General features: G+C 48.6%; 8 protein-coding genes across 8 annotated transcripts, besides 10 other annotated features; all 8 read left to right on the top strand.

The window, feature by feature from the left end:
• On the top strand, positions 1-782 carry Tc00.1047053510857.60 (cation-transporting ATPase, putative; the record flags this gene model as incomplete). Its single annotated transcript, XM_802634.1, has 1 exon — positions 1-782. A coding segment is annotated over one exon (782 nt), but the record flags the coding sequence as incomplete, so codon positions are not given.
• Positions 1-13,913: a sequence feature (heterozygous, Esmeraldo-like haplotype).
• Positions 1,182-1,218: a sequence feature (GA-rich).
• Positions 1,679-1,736: a microsatellite.
• On the top strand, positions 1,804-2,064 carry Tc00.1047053510857.54 (hypothetical protein, conserved; the record flags this gene model as incomplete). Its single annotated transcript, XM_802635.1, has 1 exon — positions 1,804-2,064. The coding sequence occupies one exon, from the start codon at positions 1,804-1,806 to the stop codon at positions 2,062-2,064; it is 261 nt and encodes an 86-aa protein (XP_807728.1).
• Positions 2,316-2,361: a sequence feature (A-rich).
• On the top strand, positions 2,476-4,017 carry Tc00.1047053510857.50 (lipoate-protein ligase, putative; the record flags this gene model as incomplete). The annotated part of the gene is made up of 1 exon (XM_802633.1): positions 2,476-4,017. The coding sequence occupies one exon, from the start codon at positions 2,476-2,478 to the stop codon at positions 4,015-4,017; it is 1,542 nt and encodes a 513-aa protein (XP_807726.1).
• Tc00.1047053510857.40 (RNA-editing complex protein, putative) lies at positions 4,384-5,571 on the top strand (the record flags this gene model as incomplete). Its single annotated transcript, XM_802632.1, has 1 exon — positions 4,384-5,571. One exon carries the CDS (start codon positions 4,384-4,386, stop codon positions 5,569-5,571), a length of 1,188 nt encoding a protein of 395 aa, XP_807725.1.
• Positions 5,601-5,631: a sequence feature (T-rich).
• Positions 5,847-8,582, top strand: Tc00.1047053510857.30 (hypothetical protein, conserved; the record flags this gene model as incomplete). Its single annotated transcript, XM_802631.1, has 1 exon — positions 5,847-8,582. One exon carries the CDS (start codon positions 5,847-5,849, stop codon positions 8,580-8,582), a length of 2,736 nt encoding a protein of 911 aa, XP_807724.1.
• Positions 8,627-8,648: a microsatellite.
• Positions 8,703-8,724: a microsatellite.
• Tc00.1047053510857.20 (hypothetical protein, conserved) lies at positions 8,766-9,686 on the top strand (the record flags this gene model as incomplete). The annotated part of the gene is made up of 1 exon (XM_802630.1): positions 8,766-9,686. The coding sequence occupies one exon, from the start codon at positions 8,766-8,768 to the stop codon at positions 9,684-9,686; it is 921 nt and encodes a 306-aa protein (XP_807723.1).
• Positions 10,319-10,347: a microsatellite.
• Positions 10,858-10,919: a sequence feature (A-rich).
• Positions 10,927-12,984, top strand: Tc00.1047053510857.10 (hypothetical protein, conserved; the record flags this gene model as incomplete). Its single annotated transcript, XM_802629.1, has 1 exon — positions 10,927-12,984. The coding sequence occupies one exon, from the start codon at positions 10,927-10,929 to the stop codon at positions 12,982-12,984; it is 2,058 nt and encodes a 685-aa protein (XP_807722.1).
• Positions 13,140-13,160: a sequence feature (AT_rich).
• On the top strand, positions 13,201-13,913 carry Tc00.1047053510857.4 (hypothetical protein, conserved; the record flags this gene model as incomplete). Its single annotated transcript, XM_802636.1, has 1 exon — positions 13,201-13,913. A coding segment is annotated over one exon (713 nt), but the record flags the coding sequence as incomplete, so codon positions are not given.

Below are 13,913 nucleotides of genomic sequence, written 5' to 3'. Positions count from 1 at the left end.
CTGGGTGGACCTCCACAATTAAGCTCGGAGATGCTTCCATAGCGGCCCCCTTTACATGTCGCTCGAAGGCCCTTATGTCCGTCTGTGACATTGTGCGTCTTGGTCGAAGCACGCTTGTTACGACATTACAAATGTACAAGATTCTTGCTCTTAACTGCCTTACCTCCGCTTATTCCATGTCAGTGTTGCATACAGACGGTGTAAGGCTTGGTGAAAAACAGATGATCCTGTCCGGTGTGATTTTATCTGTTTGCTTCCTTTGCATGTCACGCAGTCAGCCAATGCCCACTTTGTGTCCACAGCGACCGATTACACGCGTATTTCATCCCTACATGATCTGCACCATTTTTATGCAGTTTGCTCTACATCTGTATAGCATGATGCAGACTGTGAAGCTTGTGGAGGAGGTGGATAGCACGGAGGTGGCAAGTATGCGGGAAATTGGGGTTGAAGGGGAGTTTAAGCCAACCTTGTTGAATTCAGCGATGTTTTTGCTAACCACCCTTATTGGTGGTGTTACATTTGCTGTCAACTACCGCGGTGAGCCTTTTATGCAAAGCATGCGAAAGAACAAGCCCATGTTTTACGCACTGATTGTCCTTACTTTAGTCGTCATTTACTTTGCATCCGAGACGGATCCTGAGGGCAACGCCTTATTTGAAATTGTCGCCTTTCCGTCGCAGGAGTTCCGCCACCGTTTCATAAAATTGCTCTTGGCAGACGCCGGTGGTTGCTTTGCCATTGAGTATGCTTGTCTTTTTTTTCTGACGGACTACATCTGAACCGGTTTGAAGAAACACACAGAGACGAAGGAAGAAAGAGGTTGGAGCAGCGGCACAGGTAAAGGGTGACATCTGGCGTCGGGGCGTGCCCTTCAATGAGAGCGATGCGCCGAGAGAACAACAGGAGAGATCCACGCGGGGGGGGGGAAGAAAGAAAAGGGGGCGGGCTAAACCAGAAAGATAGATGAATGTCGGAAAGAAGCATCAAAAGTCCTAGCGACTTATAAGATTTGAAAAGTAATAAATAATATATATACATATAAAGAAGGGAGGAGATAACAAGGAAGGAACATGTAAGAAAACATAAAATGAAAAACAAAAACAGCGACGACAATTATGCTTCCCTTTTTTATTGTTTAAATTTTTTTGCCCTTTCCATTCATTTATTTTGGGTTTACGCTCTCTCCCTCCCTCTCTCTCTTTCTTTTTATCTCTCCCATTTGTTTGGATGCTTTTGCGAGTCGACGTCAAAGACTGTGGCGGTTCTTAAGGCAGAGGGAGGACGAAAAGGAGGAGGACACATATGTTTAGCTTTTTTTTCCCCTTTTTCTTCTTCTGGGCGATGTGATAACCGAGAGTGTGAGGGGCTTTTTTCTTTTTCTTTTTTGGTGGATGGAACGCGCGCATATAATTTACAGGCCAATTATTGTTCCCTATCAATACTTGCCGCTGTTTTTTCTTTGTGTGTGTCTTTTGCCGTCTCTGTGGCGATGATGATGGCTGTACCTCTTCCAGTGGCATCACTTCATTTTTACAAAAATAAGTTTACAGTTTCTTACGCCATTCTTTTTTTTGTCTTCTCTTGGCGACGACACGTGTGTCGGCAATATGATCCTGTAGAATGTAAGCCAGACGGAGGAAAAGAGAAAACACATCGGCACATCCAAAGAAGCGGGAAAAAAACAAAAACAAAAAACAAAAGAAACAAAAAAGGGCAAAAAACAAACAAACAAAAGGGCGGAGGAGGAAGCCAGGGGTGTTGGTGGGTGTGGTGTTCCTTACGTCTTGAGAGCCTAGAACTATGTTGGGAGGTGATGAGGGCTCCGCAACGGTGGCACCCCCCTCAGAAGAGCCGATGCGGCTGTTGAGTGTGCCAGAGTACCTTGAAAGCACGGTGATGGCTGTGCTGACGGAGGGACTGGAGGATCTGTGTCGTCAACGTCCGGCGAACCCGGTAGACCATCTCGCTCTGTTTTTGCTGCGCCGCTCAAAAAGCAACACCGTGACGGAAGTACCAGCCAAAGACGCGATACCCGCTGAGCCTCCAAAGAAATATGAGTAACGTCCCGCCTGTGTGCGCGTGTTTATATGTGGTTTTCTTGAACCCTTTCTTTTTTTTTTTTTTTTGTTATTTGGCATGCCAATATTGTGAAATGTATATGGGTGCCATGCGCGAAGAAGAAGGAAGAGAAGAGCAACCAGAATCTGGTGAGACTGTCTGTTGTGTTTGTTTCGCTTTTTGTTTTTTCGCTGTTGCTGTTTTATTGGCCTTTTCCCCCCCTCTTTTTGGCTTTGTGATGGAATATATATATATTTTCTTACTTTTTTGTTTTTACTTTTTTTTTTCTTCCCTTTTTTTGGGCGTTTGTTCTGCGAAAGTCTCCTGCTCTCCTTTTTTTTTTCCCCGAGACCGTTCACGGGGGGAGGGTGGGGTGGGGTTGGGGGTAAGAGAAGAAGGGCGCGACATTTGGATATGGTGCGGCGTATGGGTTGGTGTTTGTGTCCCACCACGACATTATTTTCATTTCTCACACGACATGCAAACGCCACGCACTTGGAACGCCAACTGACAGAGGCTCGTGCAAGTGTGGCTCTTCTGTCAAACTCGCGTTGTATTTTTGAGAATCTTGCGGTTGAGGAGGCGCTGCTGCGCGGTGTAATCCTACCGCCTGGTCAGCAGTTGTTGTTTTCGTACGTGAACCGCCCGTGTGTGGTTATTGGTCGGAACCAGAACTACTTGCAGGAAGTCGCGGTTTCTGCTGCCAGAAGGGATGGTGTGACCGTCGCTCGGCGGAGTTCTGGCGGTGGGGCTGTGTATCACGACACGGGAAATGTCTGTTTCTCCTTTTTTACTCACCGCAGTGCGTACCACCCTGAGAGGACGATTGAGATAATTCGTTTGTTTCTCTGCTGCGCTTTTGACATTTGCCCAGAGCGGCTGACAACAACGTTTCGGCATGACCTGTTTCTGGATGGGAAGAAAATTACGGGCTCAGCGATGCGGGTGCAGCGGGACATCGCGTGCCACCACTGCACGCTGCTTGTCACATCGTGTCGTGAACGACTCAGCGCATATCTTCAGCCTGAAGGGCAGTACGTCTTTTTTACCACCTCGTCGATTGGCTCTGTTCGCTCGTCAGTCACCACGCTGCAAATGGCGGGGGTTTTGCCAGGAGGTTACTGCAACGACGAAAATATTGATGGTGAAGACGTGGTGCATTATACACAACGATCGTTGGCAGACTTCTTTGTTCGTCATGTCGGTGTTATTACGGCACACTCGACGCCGTGGGGGATCGATCCGTCTATTCTCCTATCGAAGCGGAATGAGGAGACGAAGGGAAGCGAGGAAAAAACATTAAATCCATCGAATGAAAGCGTGTTTCTGTTGGATGTTGTCGGCGCGCTGCGGGAGAACACTCGCATTGTGGACGGTGAGGGACGCAGACCAGCTGCTGGATCTTCGAAAACTGTACTTGAGGAGGTGGACCGGTTGCGCTCTGCCGACTGGATGTTTTCCATGCCCAAGTTCAAGACTTGTGTTGCCGTGACCGAAAAGGATCTTCTTGCGTGGGAGAACGACACGATTGGCCGCTCTTGTGTGCCACCGGGGGTCGTCACGTATCTGATGCAGGGCCGCACTCGGTTTGACATCACGACAGTCGTTGAGAGTCGCCACATAACGAAACTGACGGCGTGTTGGGCGGAAAACGCGGCAGGGGATGTCGATGAAATGTGGTGCGCAGCTATTCTTCGGGCGCTGCTGGAGGGTGTCAGAGTGGATGACCCTACGGTGGATTTGAGTGAGGAGAATGCTGTACTTGTGGCGGCGCTTCAGTTGGAATGCCGTTCTCTTATTGATGGCATGCCACTTTCGCCAAGGGAGGAAAATATTGCTTGTGACGAGAACGGCAGCGGCAGTTTGGATGAACAATCTGCTTTGCTTCTTTTTATGCGGGCGGTGCTATGCGTGTGGCGTGTCAAAAATGTTTTTATACCAGTGATTGCCCAATAGGGTAATGGATTTGCCCTAAAAGGCGGAGCCTTTTGGATGGGGCGAAATTCGGGGGTGAGAGGGGAACGAATCCAGGAGAAGAAGAGGTGAAACACAACGTTTAAACAAATAACACACACACACAGAAACAGACATGTGTGCGTAAATAAAACGCCGCATATGCATAGGGTATTGTTATGTTTGTGTTTATTTCCTTAGTGGATGCATTAAATGTGTGTATGCTTGTGTGCTTTTTTTATACGTGTTGTGTTTTTTTTTTTTTTTTTTGCCTGATGTGCATTGTGTGCCAGAGACGGTGGCTGAGAAGTGCAGCATCAACAAGAATAAAAATTTAGTTAAAGAGGCGAAAAGAGGTTTAGAAACAAAATGCGGCGGATCGCATCACATTTGTCACAGCGGACATATCGAGCGTTGTTTCCTCGAGGCGGAGGATTTTACGCCCCGCCGTTCACTATTTCGACTCGCTTCTACCGAGAAACGTCGCTGTTGCAGGCCCCAAAGACGGAGACTCCCGCGTACCAATGCGGTGAGTGTGGAAAGACGTTTCGACTGCTTAACGCATTGAATCATCACATTATGACAAAGCACGCGGGACACGCGAAGGCGATGGTGCTAAAAGCAGGCAAACTGGAGGAGGTCAAGCCAGAGGAGGCAAAAAACAAGTCATCACATGCTACAGACGCCACGCATGTACCGTCGACAACAGCAACGGGAGCCACCATGTCAGCCACACAACTTCCAACGGGATTTCCCGGCATGACGTATTCTCCTCTTGGAGGCACCGCGGCATTTGGATCACCTCTTGGTGTTGCGTCGATGCCCCTGACATCGACGGCGGCAGCAGGTGCTCCCACCAATGCAGGAAAAAATGCTTCCGGGACAGAAAGTTCCGTGGCCGATGAGGATGCCGACAAGAAACTTTTTGTTTGCACCATTTGCCAGAAGACTTTCCGTTTAGAGGCTGCCCTGCAGCACCACTACCAAGCCAAACATAACATGGAAATGCCGACGAGTTCTACAAGCGCTAGTAGTACTCGAGCGGCATCTCAAAGCAGCACTAATCTGGGGGCGGCAAACGCCATTTTTGGAGGTGCCACGGATGACGCAGCAAAGTCTACTACCGGCGTTCACTATGTTCATAGCCAAGAATCTGTTCTTCCACAGGCACCACAGTATCACCTTGATGTTGCACCTAACGCACCGGAAGAGGGAGATGTGGCAGCTCACTGGCGCTGCGTAAACTACTGCGTTGTGCTGGGCCCTGTGCAGAACATTCAGGAGGGCTACGTATTTGAAGAGAAGGTTGTGCAATTTACTTTAATCACAGACTTTGAAGGTCCCTCTCCCGGAGATCCTGATAAGGACTTTCACACCGTAAGAATTTTTGATAATTCCTTCTGTGAGCAGATGAAAAAAGAACTAAAGGAGGGCGATCGTTTTCTCGTAACTGGTCGCTTGCGCATGATACCACAGTATGACAGTGCGATGAAGAAGTATTATCACTACCCCGTCATTCAGGTACACCCGGGATGTGGGTCTGTTGTAAAGGTGTGATGGATCGCATTTTCTCTCCTTGATGAACTAAAAAGAAAAAAAAAAGGAAAGAAAAGAAAATTGTCTGCGTGAATGAGGGAGTGAGAAACAACGAAAAAAAAAACAACTTCCTGAAGGCGAGTAAAGAGGTGAACCATCTGTGCAGTGGCATTAGGAGGGTATGAAGGAGCCTGAAAAAACGCCATGCAAAGCTTTTTCCTTTACTTATTTGACATTTCTTTATAGTTTTTTACTGTTGGTCAATTTATAGGTTGGTAGAGGACCAGCAGCGGGAGATGACGTCGGTTGTAAGGAGTGGGGAATCTTCAAAACGCCCATCTGGCATGGAACCAGTGGAAAGCTTTAAATGCGAGGCGCGTTGTTGTTGTGTTGCTGGTAATGACGTTTGGGTGACAGAGCTTAAGGGGGGGATTGCTGTGTGCGACGCACAACGGGGAAATGTGCTGGAGCGCATTGCCGTTGGTGGTACCGACACGCGTGTGCAGTTCAAGTGTATGGTGCTTGTTCATGGTGATGAGGTGTGGGCGGGGAGTATCAACGGTGCTATTCATATATTTGACGTGCCTACAAAGCGGTGGAAGCAGTCCATGACGATTTTAGGTGTGGAGGCAAGGGCACCCATTTTATCACTTTTCTTTGACGGCTTGTCGGTGCTGGGCGGCTCGGAGACGGGCCGCATCGTGCAATGGAACCCCTTCACAAAGGAGCAGGTGAAAGTTTTTGTTGCTCTTGCGCCTGTGACGGCAATAACAGTGACTGGGGGTTTTGTCGTTAACGGCGGGCGCGACGGCGTTGTGCAGTTTTGGGATTCTCGTAGTGGGGAGGTTATTTGCGAGCACACGCAGGACAAATCCGCCGTTACAACTATTCTTGCAGACTCGACGACATCTACACTTTGGGTGGGACGAAATAACGGCACCGTTAGCGTGTACACTCTCTCTGTACCCATGAGCTTTACTGGCCGACTCTCAGTCGGCAATGGCGCTGTGACATCCATGCTAGCGGTTAGTGGAAAAATTCTTGCCACTTCATACGACAGGTCCGTCGTTGTGTTTGCCGCTAAAACGCGTGAAGAAGTTAGCCGTTCAAGGACGGCACACAACGCGTTTATTCATTACGCTGCACGTGTGTACGCCGCAGAGATGGCACGCATCTGGACAATTGGAAATGATGGCATCATTTATGTGTGGGATGTGGCGGGTTACTTTTTGCCATGTCAGTCTCCACCGACCATCAGTCCATATGATCAGGCGGCTGTGGTTCATGATACCAGGGGTGCGCTGACAGTAGAGAATGCACAGCTGTCATCCCGTGTGGCGGAGTCCCTCAGTCGTGTGGTGGATGTGAAGGAGGAACTACGAAAAGTACGTGATGAGGCGCATGAAATGCGGCTACGGCTCATTTTCTTTGAGAATGTTCTCAAAGAAAAGGAAATGGAGATCGCCTCGCGTACCGCTCGTATGAAGGAACTGGAAGAAGATGTGAACAGACTTCAGAAAAGCGTCACAGACAGCAACGCCCGCGCCGATGCGGCGCAGCGGGAGACCAACGCGCTTCGCGCAGATCACAACACGGCTGTGCAGGATGCCTCTCAGACCAAAGCACAGTTATCGGCCAAAATTTCCGAAAATGCGAATCTCAAGCAGCAGCTCTCGGCGACCTGCACGGAAAAGTCACACCTAGAGATTCGGCTTCGTGATAGAGATGCTGAATTGGGGCAGTTGAGGGCAGAAAATGCGCGGCTTCACGGGGCGATTGGGCAAGTTTCTTCTTCGCAGTCTGCTGAAAGGGAGATGTACAAAAAAATGCTTGCCAATACGGAGGGTGCCATGCGCCAGGAACTCAATGAGCTGCGAAGAAGAAGTCAAATTTTGGGATCCTTGGTTGTCTCCATGGAGTACACAATCCGGCGCAAAGAGGAGGAGGAGCGCGACATGACGGTACTCATGAATGCATTTCGTCGCAGGGTTGCAGAGCGTGTCACCGATCCTCATCTGGCCGCGCTTCTTAATTTCACAATGTTGCGCAATCCTGATCGTTTTGATATGGACTGTGATGAGCACACAAAGGAGTTGCTTTGTGATCGTAATGGTCCTTTCATACAGTTTCTCCACTTATTACGTGATCGCGATCCAGACAGTTATGGGCAACTGCTTGAGTACCTTCAGCATCCGGATGCGGGCTCGCAGTTTAGCCAGATTTTTGATAAAATTTTAAGTCTTGCCCAGAAGGAGGGAAACGCGTCGGGTGATGATGACATTGTGACGTTTAAAAAGAGCTTGCCGGTTCTTCTTGACTCATTGAACGCTATGAAGGCGGCAAGCAATCGAACCGAAGATGCAGGCGGATCGGTCGGGAATATCTCCAAACCGGGAGCAAGCGTGGCGAATGTTAATTATTTACTGCCGCCAAACACCGCTGCCAGTTCCAATCAAGCCGGTGGTGTGGCTGGCAATGTGGGGTTGGGGAGTGGTGCTTCTGGTGTTTATTCAAATGGAGGCAATGCCGCTGCTTTTGGTGGCACAGCCACTCTGCAGCCGCAAACATCATCACAGCAGCAAGCAGGTGCGGGGGCTGTTGAAGCAGGAGGCGCGCTGTCGATGAATTTCGATGACTTTAAGACATTCCTTCGAAGCATGAATATTTCCATTGAACAACCTGACTTGGTTGGACAAGCACCACTTGGCGTCACGGAGGATGCCTACGTGAAACAACTTAAAAATACCTTTGAGTTTATTTTGCAAACACGCCGCGATTTGGTTCAGCAGATGGGAATTCTTTTTAAACGCATCGTGAAGGGACGCCAGGTTGTGGACGCCCTGAATCGTAACGCGCGCGAGGGTTTATCTCCCACGCATCGTTCTTCAGGCAGTCTTGGCGGAGGTAGTGGGAGGCAGAATTTAGGCTCCATTGTGACAAGCATTTTGGAGGAACTTCACCGGTTTGTTTTAAATCTCCTGGCAGTGTACTTCACTTCGGCGGAGAAGCAACGGTTGGGATTAGGTGTCTAGAGATTTTTTAAATCTACATCCTGAGACATTGTGCATGTGGCAGAAACAACAACAACAACAACAACATGTGTTGAATGCGACCTCTTTTTTGCGATGCCAGATAATTTTTTTTTTTGTTGCTTTTTATTTTTATTTTTATTTTGCAATTGAGGAGTCATTTCAAAAAAAAAAAAAAAAGAGGGGATGGCGCATTTGCGATCCCCTTCCATATCCCATGACGATGAGAACAACAACTCATCTAGTGGGAGTAGTGGCGAGTCTGAGGAATTGTCGTCCGGCCGCGGTGAGTCGTCGTCGTCGAGTTGCTCCTTTACCTCCGATTCGAGTCATGTGCGTGGGAACCCCGGAAAGGGCTGCTGTGACGCGTTAGCGATGGAGCGAATGGAGCGTCAACAACGACTCAGAAGATTGCTCTCGCAGCGCAACTTGGGTCACGCCGTGGCTCTTGATGACGGGAAATATGTGGAGCCGTTTATTAGTCGTAAAGGTGCCCTCGACGTGGATGACTCTGTCATTCTTTCCATATTCTCCAACTCGCTTCTGTTTTTGAGGCTTCTGGCTGTTCTTAATTCCTCTGAAAATCCAGCGCACCTGCAGAATTTTGATGAGGTGCTTTCGGCAGCGAGCCCTCATTTTTACCGGAGCTTCAAGGCTCCACTGGAGGATTCCACAAGACAACCGGCACGTGTCGGTGCTTTGACGCGACGCGAATGTGCTGCTTTAGAGCGCAGTGGCATTGTCGTTTGCCGACGAAAGCGTAATCGGCCCGCAAGCAAAGTTGGCTCCACATTTTTTGCTGGTAAGGTCCAGCGTGGACGTGCGGCTGATAACGGGCAGATGACACACGGCAGCTCCGCAACTTCCGGCATTATTGCGAATTCGTTGCGGAATTGGGAGCAACATTTGACGGAGGAGTTGAAGGCGGAGGGTGTCACCATTGAAACTTTCAGGCAGCAGCGACACGGCAACAGTTATTTGGAGGAGAGGCGTTTTCTCCAAGAGTCTCAGTGGGCCGACTACCAGCGTGAACTGCGGCTCGAGGAGAAGCGAAAGGAACAGGAGGCCAAGCGGGCAATTCGTCGTGGCGAAAATAACAAAAACTGAAGGAAAAAGAAAAAGAAAAAAAAAACATGTTTTTTTTCCCCTCACATTATGAAAAGTCATGATGTCTCATGTAGTATACTACATTTTATTTCTTGTACGTGAGTTGTTTGCATTCTTACTATTAATGTTGCCCTTTATTTTTCTTTCTTATTTTTAAAATTTTTGATATTTTGACACATTCACGATTAAAGTGAGAATACCCGCGAATGGGACGTTCCGCGAAGATCACGAGGGGTGGTGACAAGACGCGCGTGAATCAAGGTCGTCAGGAAGCAAAGTTACGTGCGCAGGGGGCAAAGAACCACGCCACATCTGTGAAGGAAGCAGTGGAGGCGAGGCGCGCGCAGAAAAAGAGGTCGCAGGCCATTGCCACGGAAATTCGTTCAAAGACGCAGGCCCAGGCAGCACCAATTGTGAAAATGGCGCCAAAGATCAAGAAACCGCAGGAATAAGAAAACAATGGAGTCATCCGGGAGTTACCACAGACACGGAAAAGGTTCCTTTTGTATAAATGACCATCAGATGGATAAGTGATATGATTTTTTAAAAACAAATGAGTTATTATTATTAATTTTTCTTTTTCTTTTTTGTGTATGTGTCTTGCCAAAGTGTGCGATTTCATGTTGTTTTCTTTATTATTATTATTATTATTATTATTATTTGTATTTCTACTGAGGGATTTATTATAACGTGACGGCCAGAGGGTTAATACCGGAAGTAAAACAAAAAAATCTAACAGACACATAGAGGCTTACACAAAAAAAAGGAATGGATTCTGCGTCTTATTATAATTAGGCCTGTCAGTCGACAACTGACGACTTTATCCTCAGCGTTTTCTTTTCTTTCCGTCTCCACGGTGGCTAATTCTGTGCAGGGCCTGCATTACATTGGCACCGGACTCGCTGGCCATCGCTCTTGCAGATGTTGGTGTTGGCATTGGTACCATCTTTGTTAAGGTGCTTGTCGCCCGCGCACGCTAAACAAACTTGACAAAGATGCTCTTTCACTACGCCATTCTTGTCTTTGCCCTAATGGAAGCGATCGGCCTGTTCACGCTCATGCTTGCTTTCCTGATGCTCTTCTCTTAGAGACTTTTATTTTTGTTTGTTTTCTATTATGCTTATCGTTTGCGTGCTTGGTTGGGGTTTTTTCCAGAGTGCGGGTTTTCGCATCTTTTTTCCTTTTGATTTTTTTTGTCTTTTTTTCCCGGAAGTTTTTTTTTTTTTTATTATTGGCGGGAATGGGTCCGCATGGCGAGACGGCCTCACGCCTCTCCCAGCTGCCGTTGCCCGACGTTGCAACGCTGCTGAAACGGTACGTTGAGTTTTTGGATCCGCTAGACGGCGTCGATGGAAAAGAAACGGCTGTTGACTTTGCTCAGCAGTTGACGCGGTGTCTTCGGGGAGGAGACGGTGAAGTTCCTCCGGAATGGCGCGGCATTGCGGAATATTTTTGCTTTTTGGAGCAATATGCAAGAGAGTACAAGCGTATTTGTAACAATTTGCTGCGTACCTCGCACATGGCGGCTTTGTGGAATTCATTTTATCTTGGCAACCGGAGTGCACTGCCATTTGGATGGAACTACACGTTGCATCTTGATGGGCCCTCGCTTGAACAACCCTGCCAGCAACTGAATATTTCTTTACCGGCCTTGCGGGCGGCAATCATTGGGGCAGCATCATTTCACTTGCGTCGTCTCGTTAAGAACCCACGTTTCTTCACTCTGGAGGGGCAGAGTCGTCTCCCAACTTCTTGCCGCGTGGATTTGAAGCTCTGCCGTGACCAATTGACACGATTGTTTCGAACTGTTCGTATTCCTCACCTTGGCATGGATGGGCTTCGTTGGTCATGTACAAACAAGGTACTGATTCTCCGTAGGGGGCATCCGTTCGTCTTGGATTGGGTTAGTTTTGGTGCTGAGGATGACGTTAGCGGCTTGGGATTGCGGTGGTTGGAGGAGGTGGTTGCAAATGCTCGTCTAATTGACGCTCTCATGTGCGAGACGTCAACGTTATCTTTGCAAAGGGAAAACCCATTGGTATTTTCAAGCGGGTGCCGTGGAACGTGGGCGCGTATTTTCGAGAGGTTGTGGAATGAAGGGACTTCAAAGGCAGCTCTGGATAATATTACGTCCTGCAGCTTTTCAATTTGTCTCGATGATGAAATGGACCCCGCCCTGTCTCTTCACGGTGGTAGGTATCCGGAGAATCGCTATCCTGACATCAATGTTATGTACATGTTAAACCCCGCGGGTGGCGCCAGCTGCAATATGGAGCATTCGTGGGGTGATGGCAGTACCATGTTACTGGTTTGCAGTATGATCCACCACTATGCCGTGTCTTTTTGCAAGGAATACGTTGCATTGGATCGAACTGCGTGGATCAATTCATCGCCAGATTATAAATCACACGTGAGGCCTGTCCAGTTTGGCCCATTGACTGAAGATATTCTTGATGCGATTGCCGAGTGTCGCCAGGCCCATCAGCGGCACGTGGATAACACGGAGCTGACAGTGCGGAATATTTGTGCATTTGGAAGAAATGAAATTAAGCGACACTGCCGTGTGAGTCCTGAAGCCTTTGTGCACGCCGCATTTCATCTTGCCCAGCGGCGACTCTTTGGTGACCAGCGATCAACGTATTGTGCCCTGTTAATGAAAAAATATCATCATGGACGCACGGAGACTTTACGGACGGTCACACAAGAGACTCAGGCGTTGGCCGATCTGGTGGAATCGGCGGAAAATACAAAAGCCTTTGATCAAGCAGTTGCAGCGGCGTTGCAAAAGGCGAGCGAAGAGCACCGCAGACGCATTGCAGTGTGCCGTGCGGGAGAGGGATTTCATCGAGCTCTGACATTCCTGCGGCGTCTCCACAATGTGGCGAAGGAGCGGTTGACACGTGCAACCTCGCCGCCACTCACGAGTGATGTTTCAAAGGCCTTGGCTTTCGTTGATGCCTTATTTTTTGACTCTTCATCTCTACGAGAGCTCTCATGTGATTATCTTTCTACCTCCAATATCACTGGCAGTGGGATTGCCTCTTTTTGCTTTACAGCCACACACCCAGATGGCATTGGAATTGGTTACTCCCTCTTCCCTGACCACCTCACCTTTGCATTTTCAGCGCACAAAAGTTTTGCACGTCCACTGAAGGGCACGTGGAAAAATAAGCTGGTGGATGAGGGGGTTGCCAAAAGTGGTGGAAGACACATATGCCAACTATATGCTGATGCATTGGAGCAGTCCCTTTATGACTTGTACCGTCTTTCAGCTGTGTTGCCTCCTCCGAAACTTTAAACGCCGAGAATAAACTTGAGAAGCGAAAATGAGTTGTTTCCTAGAAGGGGCGAGAGATCTTTCGCGTGCTTTTGTTTTTTTTGTGTTATTATTTTGACTATTCTGCATTACTCATACAAAGTGTGTTGTTTTCTCTGCCACAATGCCAGTTGGAGTTTTTTTTTTTTTTTTTTATTGTTTCGAAGTGGCGGGCGCTATTTTAATTTTTTTATTCAAATGGCGTCACGTGGTATGCTGGGTGCAGTCTGTCTCTTTGGCGGTCTGACGATGACAGGCGTCGCGCTGGCGGGGTCGCGATGGAGGCGGGTTTCGACCCGCCGCGCGCAGCTGAACAACGAATACGCCAACATTCTGGCGGAACTCCGCTCATTGAATGACGCACGCCTGAAGGAGGCCGAGGACCTGCGGCAAAAAAAGCAGGAAAATGCCCTGCTGCATGAAACGGTGACTACACTATGGGCCGATCGTCTTGCACGCTACGTCCAAACGAACAAGGAGCTGCACTCGTTTTTGAAAGCCCTTCCAGAGGCGCTTGGTGCCCTGAAAGGTCTCACAAGTCACTATCGGTACATGGCAACTGAGATGGCGAAGTTTTTGGCATTTGATGTCTCCTGTATTAAGGTGCATAATTTTGCACTTCTTCTTGAGCACGGTGAAAATGTAGGAATTCCCCGTGTGATCGAGACAATTCGTCAACTCCTTATTGCCGAGCCGCTTGTCCAGGTGGTGTGTGACAGCGTCGTTAATATTCCCGCTGACGTTAGCAGTCCACGGTCCATTGGTGAGTGCAGTTCGAGTTTTGTCTTCTGCATGGAGGAACTTGACCAGGCGATTGAGGCGGCGGTGTTGCGCTACGTTGACTTTCAGAGCGATCACGGAACAAAGGCTCCCAATGCCATTTGCGATGGTGTACGCAAGCTCACTAGCGA

The sequence above is a fragment of the Trypanosoma cruzi genome, genomic scaffold, assembly GCF_000209065.1.
Source record: "Trypanosoma cruzi strain CL Brener 1047053516921 genomic scaffold, whole genome shotgun sequence".
Lineage (NCBI taxonomy): Eukaryota > Euglenozoa > Kinetoplastea > Trypanosomatida > Trypanosomatidae > Trypanosoma > Trypanosoma cruzi.
This window is presented reverse-complemented; position numbering and strand designations above follow the sequence as displayed.